The 9,323-nt window shown below is 30.1% G+C and overlaps 1 protein-coding gene across 3 annotated transcripts; it reads left to right on the top strand.

Annotated features, from left to right (window-relative positions):
• Positions 1-24: 24 nt before the first annotated feature.
• Positions 25-7,569, top strand: LOC107443579 (ribosomal protein S2). Of its 3 annotated transcripts, none has more exons than XM_016057493.3 (5): positions 25-167; positions 738-963; positions 2,913-3,194; positions 3,285-3,444; positions 7,369-7,569. In XM_016057493.3, the coding sequence occupies exons 2-5, from the start codon at positions 739-741 to the stop codon at positions 7,533-7,535; spliced, it is 834 nt and encodes a 277-aa protein (XP_015912979.1). In that variant the 5' UTR covers positions 25-167; position 738; the 3' UTR covers positions 7,536-7,569. The 3 variants fall into 3 exon arrangements, with proteins under 3 accessions (XP_015912979.1, XP_015912980.1, XP_071043301.1); XM_016057494.3 differs by having other exon boundaries at positions 150-341; XM_071187200.1 differs by lacking the exon at positions 25-167 and adding an exon at positions 559-602.
• The last annotated feature ends 1,754 nt before the right edge of the window (positions 7,570-9,323 follow it).

The raw sequence follows: 9,323 nt of genomic DNA, 5'->3' as shown, positions 1-9,323 counted from the left end.
ATAGATCTCTATATTTAATTCAACAAATTATTTCAATAACCATATGAGTTGAACCTCAACTTTTTAATTAAGTTTCTGTAGAAACTTGGTGCAAGTTGGCAACATTATTTTCTTAAGACAATAATAGTTATTTTCTCCGAACGAGAAACATACAAACTTATAACTGCGTAAGTATATTATCATCTTATTACATCCAATATTATTTATTTAATTTTATTCTTTTTTTATAAATTTACTGTCAAATAATAGTTTCCTCTTCGGTTTATTTATGTTATTACAATTGTTTATTTCTTTAATCTTGACTTTTTACAAGATAGAAGCGCGTGAAGCATTCTTCTAATGTATGAATTTTATTTTGAATTGCTGTATTTTTTAATAGTTTAATGTCATTTATGTTTTAAGCTAACTTGATATTAATGTTATTACTATAATATTAGTATCTAGAAAATTAGAATGTTATTTGTTGCTGTTGCTTTAATATATATTTGTGAATTTCTGAAGTAATCCATATGCTATGATTGCAAATAGCTGTAGGAATATAACCAATGATGTATATCTGTGGACTGATTTCTAATGATTATTTTTACGTCACTACCACTGAGGTTGTTTCCTACTTTATCGTCCTAAGAAATTTTTTTTTATCTACCTATAGTTGCAAATAGTTTATATTATAGTTATATTTTATATTATAGTTGCAAATAGTTATTATAATTAAAAGATTTCTCTTTTTATATTAGCATGGCGGATGCAGCTCCAGCCGGCGGACGTGGTGGATTCCGAGGAGGTTTCGGCGGTGGTGGCCGAGGCGGTAGAGGTCGTGGTAGAGGAAGAGGCCGCGGTCGAGGACGTGGTCGTGGTAAGGAAGAAAAGGAATGGATTCCAGTTACTAAGTTAGGACGTCTTGTTAAGGATGGAAAAATCAAAAGCTTAGAAGAAATTTATCTCTTTTCACTGCCTATTAAAGTAAGGGAGATTCTGGGCATTTGCTTTATAAAAATTTCCAGCTTAATATACCCATGATCTTATTCATTCATATTTACAATCCCTTGGGAAAATTTTACAAAATCATAGATTAATATCCGTAGTCAGTTTTTATTTAGACTTCTGTCCCGAAGTTTCCATTAGGCACTTAAATGTTATAATTTTTTTTTTTTTAGTTCTTATATGGTTCATAGCAAAAAAAAAAAGATTTTTTTTAATTTTATTGGTAATACATTTTGAATTCTAATTTTCACTAATGTATTAGTTAATCTGAAGATTTTAACAACATACGAATTTACTTTTTAAAGGTTTTTTTGAATAAGTAATATTTACCTAAATAGGAAGCACTGCGATATTGAGAAAGATGTAGATGCTTTGGGGGCCGTTCAAAAAGTACGTACACAAAAATGGAGAAATTGTAAACCCCTCCCCCCCTTTGTACATTACCATACATAAGGTCTTACTCCCCCCTTAGAGTACGTACATTTTATTAGTCTACCCCACTTTTTCATAAAAATTAAAATAATTATGTTTTCAATAAAATTAAATATTTACTTACAGAGGGTGTAGGATAAAGTCAAATTTAAATTTGGTGTGTGTTTATAAAGTACGTACTTTGTATAATAGCTCCCCCCCCTCCCCATCGTACAAAACTTTGCATAATAGCAAATCCCCTCCCCCCTTCGGGATGTACATACTTTTTGAACGGCCCCTTGAGTTGTTTACTGGTGATGTAATGAATATTGAGCTCTCAAATAATAAAATTTTTTGATAAATAAACCACTAATGAAGTTATATGTAAGTTTAGTCTTTATTATAAATAATCGTAATTGAGACTGGCACTTTTATTGGAGAAAAACACTTTTATTGCTATTTAAAATTACAAACTTCCACAGTAGAGATAAAGCTTGTAGTTGTCAGTGAAATTTATTATGACTAGAAAGCAAGGAATAATCAAAGTCAATTCTTAAAAGATCCTACGTTGTGCCTGAAAAATAACCAGTCTTGAAACTGTTAGCAACAGTAATCATTTATTTACCTGTGAGTTAGGGAAGCTTCCATGTTTTCTTTATCATATTACGTGTTTTTGATGAAAAATCACATGACAGTTACTTGGAATTGAAATTTGCTTGGTATATCATATCTGGATTTGAAATTGAGTAAGGGCCTAGAAAAAAGACCCTTAGTACATAGTTTTCAAGGGTCTGTCCAGGCCGAATTTACTACTGTTTAGCCTTAGCTTTAACTTTTCTTAAAATTCTATGTTTTTGTGTTGATTTATTAATATCAACACAAATTATGTTACATTTTCATGTGATAAGTACCTCTCAGAAAAGCCTAGGCAGACCCCTGGTTTTATGTATTATAAAAAGTTTTATTTATTTTTTGTCGTTGAGCAGTGGAATGAATTTTGAACCCATTACAAAAGACTAGTGAACTCAGATAGGCGGGAATTGGTTTCGTGAAGTTTTATTTATTATTGTTTTATTTTCGTCCTTGAGCAGCCCACCGAATTTGGAACACATTACAGAAGACAAGTGAACTTCTGGATAGAGTATTAGGCGACAGTTGATTTCGTGAAGCACTTTTTGATAGAACTAACCCGTATTTGTGTTATATGGAGACGGAAACCTCTTACTGATTGTCTAAGGGCAGGGGGAATCTTAACTCTTGGATCTATCTCTTGCTGATGATATATTATGTTAGCACTGATTGGTGAAAGCCAGTTGTGTAATTTATATGGACCATATATCATTAGGATTATTATTATCGTTATTTTCTTTTAGTAGAGGTGGAAGAAAAATTGAGTCTAGAGCTTATAAAAACTCACTGGTGTATTTGTTTAGACATAAATATGGAATTTATATGTGTTTAGGAAGATTTAATTTTCTTAAATTGTTTATTTAAATTATGTATTCTGTTTATTTTAGGAATGTGAAATTATTGACTTCTTCCTGGGTAGTGCCCTTAAGGATGATGTTATGAAAATCATGCCTGTACAGAAACAAACTAGAGCTGGTCAGCGTACCAGATTTAAGGCTATTGTAGCTATGGGAGATCAAAATGGCCATGTTGGATTGGGAGTTAAATGCTCTAAGGAAGTTGCTACTGCTATTCGAGGGGCTATCATGTTAGCTAAGCTGACAGTCATTCCTGTGCGACGAGGCTATTGGGGTAATAAGATCGGTCAGCCCCACACAGTACCCTGCAAGGTAAATATTTTCCTTTAGACATTTCTTGAAAAGTAGTTTTCTGTTTTTGACAGTTGCAGTTTCATACTTGTTTAATTTTTCTTTTGTTAGGTTACTGGTAAATGTGGTAGTGTTATTATGAGGCTTATTCCAGCTCCTAGGGGAACTGGTTTGGTCTCTGCACCTGTTCCAAAAAAGCTTTTGACTATGGCTGGAATTGAGGATTGTTATACATCAAGTAGAGGATCCACTTGCACCTTAGGAAATTTTGGTAATTATTTTTGATTAGACCTGCGTTCTAAATGTTTGCATTCACTCCGTAACATAGTCACAGCGACAGTGTTTTCTTTTCCAGAATTGTGTTTAGTAGTTGCTGCTCTTACGCAACATGATAATTTTAAATTCACTTAGTCTCATACGATTTGTGGCGATTCCATTGTAAATATTTGCATCTTATTTATTTTTTTAATCGTTTTTCGTCTCGGTATGCGTCACTATCCTTGTTAATCTGATCATTCTTATGGCTGCAAGTTGTTGCATTTTTGTTTTTAATAAGAAGTTCTTTACACACTAAACAGAAATCATTTCATGGCTTTTTATTACTGTTTCAATGGTGTTTATAAAGGGAAATCAGTATAGAAATATTGGGTATCAGTATAGAAATATTGGGCCAATAATGTAGTAAATCAGTGTAGTGTTTTGTTTCTATTTTTGGCAGTTATTAATGTTTATTTTCACATAAATTTTGTACCCGGTGTATTTTTAAAGATATGCTAATTCGAATCTCTCACTTGGAATGTTCTTATTTTTTAATGCAGGAATTTCAGGGGTTTTTTTTTTTTTATTGTTTAATTGACCATCAAAATGCATTTAGTAACATCTCCATGTTATTATTAAAAGTATCTTGTTGAAAGAGATAGTTCTAGAGAGTTTTGTTGCAAAAGCCTGAAAATATTCTGCCACAGGATGTATTTTTCAACTCTAAAAGCTCTATAATGTAGCTTCTTTAATATAAGGAAAAAATTCTAAATGGCTTATGACAAAGGCATGTTATGCAGAAAAGTCATCAAACTTCTGCACCCTAAACATACTTTTTTTATTGCCACAAGCTTATTATTCCCTCATTCAGAATGAATTAATAAAGTTTTAAAATTATCTAATATTTTCACAGGCTCAATCTCAGACATTTTTAGTTATCCGAATTCAGACTGTTAAAGAAGATAAGGCACTGTTTCTAATTTAGCTAAAATATAGAATGTTGGTTCTTGGTATTCAATTTCTATGTACCTTTGTCTAAGAGTTTTTTATATCATTTGGTAGTAAATTCATGCATAATTTTATGAACTCTTAGTGAATGCCCCTTTATCACAGCTGCCAACTGTTCAGAATTTTTCGGATTTGTTCCTAACTTTTAAATGAAATCCGAAAACCTGATATTTTTATTAAAGATTTGGATTTTCGTAAATTGCAATATTTTTGCTTTTAAACCAATCCCTTGTTCTAATCGCTGCAAGCGTGTTTCCTGTGATTGTGCAGAAGTAATTTTTAGTAGCTTTTTATTGGAAAGCGCTATTCCAATAGTTGCTGCTGATCATTTTACTAAATCTTGAACTACTATTGCATCAGAAATTTTTGTTTATGATGTAGATTATTATTTACCTGTGTTTTATAATTTAGAGAAGAATATATGTTAATAGGTAACAGTTTTTAAACTATTATACGGGTAATCCTATTTATAAAATATTGATATTATAAACTTCCCACAAAAGATAGTGTTTAAAGCTTTGCTTTACTAATTTACATAAGGTATTTAATGATATTTCTATTAATGCTATTCAGGGTTGGCAAGATTTTGCCGCAGGTGGAAAAAACCATGGTAAATACCGGTAAAAACCGTCCTGGCAAAAACAGGTTTTTGCCAGGCAAAAAGTGGCAAAAACCTATATTTTCCAAGATGAGAGGACAAAAACACATTTTTGATACAAAATTATTCCTAAAATTGAAATATATACTATGAATATAAATAATTACAAAAAAATTAACAAAACTNTTGTAAACGCAACACTTCTGTTAATTTAACTTAATATTTAAATCTTGTATTATTAAAAGTATCTTGTTGAAAGAGATAGTTCTAGAGAGCTTTGTTGCAAAAGCCTGAAAATATTCTCTATAATATAGCTTCTTTAATATTAGGAAGAAATTCTAAATGGCTTATGACAAAGGCATGTTATGAAGAAAAGTCAGCAAACTTCTGCACCTTAAACATACTTTTTTTACTGCCACAAACTTTATTATTCCCTCATTCAAAATGAATTAATCACGGGCTCAATCTCAGACATTTTTAGTTATCCGAATTCAGACTGTTAAAGAAGATAAGGCACTGTTTCTAATTTAACTAAAATATAGAATGTTGGTTCTTGGTATTCAATGTCTATGTACCTTTGTCTAAGAGTTTTTTTTTATTTCATTTGGTAGTAAATTCATGCATAATTTTATGAACTCTTAGTGAATGCCCCTTTATCACAGCTTCGGATTTGTTCCTAACTTTTAAATGAAATCTGATATTTTTATTAAAGATTTGAATTTTCGTAAATTGCAATATTTTTGCTTTTAAACCAATCCCTTGTTCTAATCGCTGCAAGCGCGCTTCCTGTGATCGTGCAGAAGTAATTTTTAGTAGCTTTTTATTGGAAAGCGCTATTCCAATAGTTGCTTCTGATCATTTTATTAAATCTTGAACTACTATTGCATCAGAAATTTTTGTTTATGATGTAGATTATTATTTGCCTGTGTTTTTTAATTTGGAGAAGAATATATGTTAATAGGTAACAGTTTTTAAACTATTCTACGGGTAATCCTATTTATAAAATATTGATATTATAAACTTCCCACAAAAGATAGTGTTTAAAGTTTTGCTTTACTAATTTACATAAGGTATTTAATGATATTTCTATTAATGCTATTATTTAATAGTGATATTTTTTGTCTTACTCTCGTAATTGGTGCTTATAATTTCGTCTCGTATTATGAGTGTTCCAAATTTTTTATTCCTAAGGTTGGCAGCTATGCCTTTATATACGGCAATTTTTTTCTAATATGTAGCAAAATACAAATTTATTATAGTTTGAACTATATTAATTTAAATCAAGTCATTTTACAATTGTGGAAAGAGTAAGTAATGAATAAGATTAAAGATGAAAAATGTTTTTTTTTTTTTCATGAAAATATATTTATTTTTAATAACTTCTCAGGCAGAATTTTTTCAGGCAAAAATCCGTAATGCCATTTGATGTGTGTTTTTATTTTTACATTAAAGTTATTTTTTAATAAATATATGAGGTGTTATGTTTAACTCTCGCAGCGTAATCTTGCGCTAAACTTATTTAAGAATCATTCCCTATTTCAGGGATGGCGAACCACTGGCACAATATTTTAGGCACTCCACAGATCACAAATGTTATGAAAAACATATGTAACAATTAAATTAAAATTCACAAAAATAAAATAAAACAATTTATAAAAAAATTAAAGATTATGCTAAATAATTAATAACCATAAAAAACAAGCTAACAGTAAATAAGTAGATAAAAAAAAATTAACAGTCCTGCTTAAACTAACATCTTACATCCTAATATATAAGTTATTTGTCATCTAATCTGCTACAACAGAAGTCACACTGATGTTACTTGAAAGTTGAATTACGCATATAACTGAAATATTGCAAAATGTATATTTTTTTTCAATGTAAATAAAGAGTTTTGAGTTGATAGTATTTAGTATTATTATTTTCCCAATAATCACGAAGTCAAGATTATTTGACGACACGTCTGTGATCTCATTAAGCAATTTTTTTAGAGAAAATGGCACATTGGTTTATAAAGGTTCGCCACCCCTGCCCTATATTGTACTAATTTAAATAAATAAAATCTGAAACTAAGACCAGTAGTAGGTTAATATAATTCTTTTTTACTTAAAATACAAACATTCGTTTAGGGTGAACTTTGTTCTTAATCTCTTTGTTCTGTGAATTTCCTTGCAATAAAGCTTCTGTTGAATATAATTTTAAAGTAAAGTCTTTTCAAAAATTTTTGCGTTGCATGAAATTTTTTATTTTCAACCAGTGGCAGCTTTTTTATTATTAATATTTTTTTTCTTTCCTTGATTTTATGTTAATCTTAGTCTTGTGTTTTTACAGCTAAAGCAACATACTTAGCTATTCAGAAAACATACAGTTATTTGACACCAGATTTGTGGAAGGACCAAGTGTTCCAGAAGTCTCCATATCAAGAACATTCTGATTATTTAATGATGAATCACAAACCCGTTGGAGGCCAGCAACGTCAAGTTGAAGCTGTAGCTTGATTTGTATATTTTGAAATAAAAACAAGTTGAAAAATTTTTGTATTATATTTCGCCTATAGTTACACACATGAATCTGTACACATGATAACAGAACTCAGTTGTGGTGATTTATCTCTAATTCCTCACTCTACTTAATATGCTTAATAATTGTGTCTTGAATCATTAATCACCCTGTGTCTTCACATTTTAAGGAATTTTTCTTTACAAGAAGAAATTGACCTAAAGCATATTAATTTATTTCATGCCCTTGATTTATTGGGTCAATTTCTGCTAAACTGCATCAAGTCTATTTTAAGCCGGGTTCTTATATTTAATAATTGTAGGTCCCTTGCTATATTTATCAAACTTGGAGGTATTTGGGTGGGAAGTATTTATAACCAGACAAATAAAGCTTTAAGCTAGTTTATGTATCTTGTGCAGAGGTAAGTATGGTTCCATTAATTCAGGCTCTGTAATGTTAAATTCATAGAAAATTGCGGCGGGAAAAGTTAATGTTTATTTTTTTCATTAGAAAAAAATTTTAATCGTTGTTCTGCTCATGATTGCATTTAAAATTAGAATTTGAAATAGGATTTTTACATGTGCTGATATTTATTTGTTTTTTTGAAGTGGCTATCGAATGTTTATATAATTAAAATAACCGTTGCATGCTAAATATTATTTAGTAAGAAAATATGAAAAATCATATTTAGAGATACTTTTTTAGTTGTAATAGTTTTGGCCTATAAGATAAGCATGCTTTCTTCACCATAGTATGGAGAGAAGGAAGTACATTAGTATATATCGTTTTTAATATTGAAATTTCTGTTTTCCTTAAAAATGTAAATATTTTTTGTTAAGAATTACATCTTAATGTTAACATTGTTAATTATAATATTTCGGAAATGATCATTTAATGAAAATGGGCACTTCAGCGCCTGCTTTCTTAAACTAAGTAAGTGCTATTTTATTTACATTTTCGTGATAAAATTTTTCCCCAACGTTTTGAAATGCTGGACAAAGTTAAATTGCGAATGTTTTCTTTAAAAAAAATGTATAGAGATAGGACAAAAAGTAAATAATCAAGTGAAAAATAAGTAGAGATGTATAGGAGAAGCTAGTGGATTATTATTTAGTGGTTGCTGTGAAAAATATTGAAGGTTAGCTGTTTTCTTATCTTGTTTGCTGTAAAAAATAAACTGACAGAATGAAGATAATTGACTTAAAGATGATTTAATATAAGAGTCCTTATCATAGAGAGGTAAATTTTGAACTCGTTGAGCTATACATTTCTGGAAATTCAAATAACTCTGGATAGTATTAATTCAAAAAATTCGGTCTAAAATATTTTTAGAGTGGCCCACATGCATTAATTCTAAAAGAAAGCTTGGAATTTTCAAATTTGGCGATTAAATATGAAAAATAATAAAGGGAGGAGGCAAGACACGGTTAGTTATTAATTATGCTTAAAAATCTCAAACTCGACGATAACCTTTCTAATAATTCTGTAGTCTCCTTCTAAAAGTTTTTTTTTCTCATCTTCCGCAAGTTATACAAATATTAACATATTGGCTGTTATGCATTGAGCACCGTACAGTACAAGAAATCAGGAAAGTTCAGCTTTGTCGTTTCTAATAAACAATGCGGGAAAGTGATAGGTGAAAATGCTCAGCAAAACTTGCCAATCAATTTCTCACTCAAATGGGAGAAAATCGCATGCAGTGTAGACGCGTGTGCCAGTTTGAATCTGCTACGAACGGTTTCGGTGCTATTCTCGTTCGTTCAAATTCAAAGTAACCTTTGCTAGTT

Source organism: Parasteatoda tepidariorum, chromosome 10 (genome assembly GCF_043381705.1).
Source record: "Parasteatoda tepidariorum isolate YZ-2023 chromosome 10, CAS_Ptep_4.0, whole genome shotgun sequence".
In the NCBI taxonomy this organism is placed as follows: Eukaryota; Metazoa; Arthropoda; class Arachnida; order Araneae; family Theridiidae; genus Parasteatoda; species Parasteatoda tepidariorum.
Note: the sequence above shows the minus strand (reverse complement) of the source record. Positions and strands in the feature narration are given on the sequence as shown.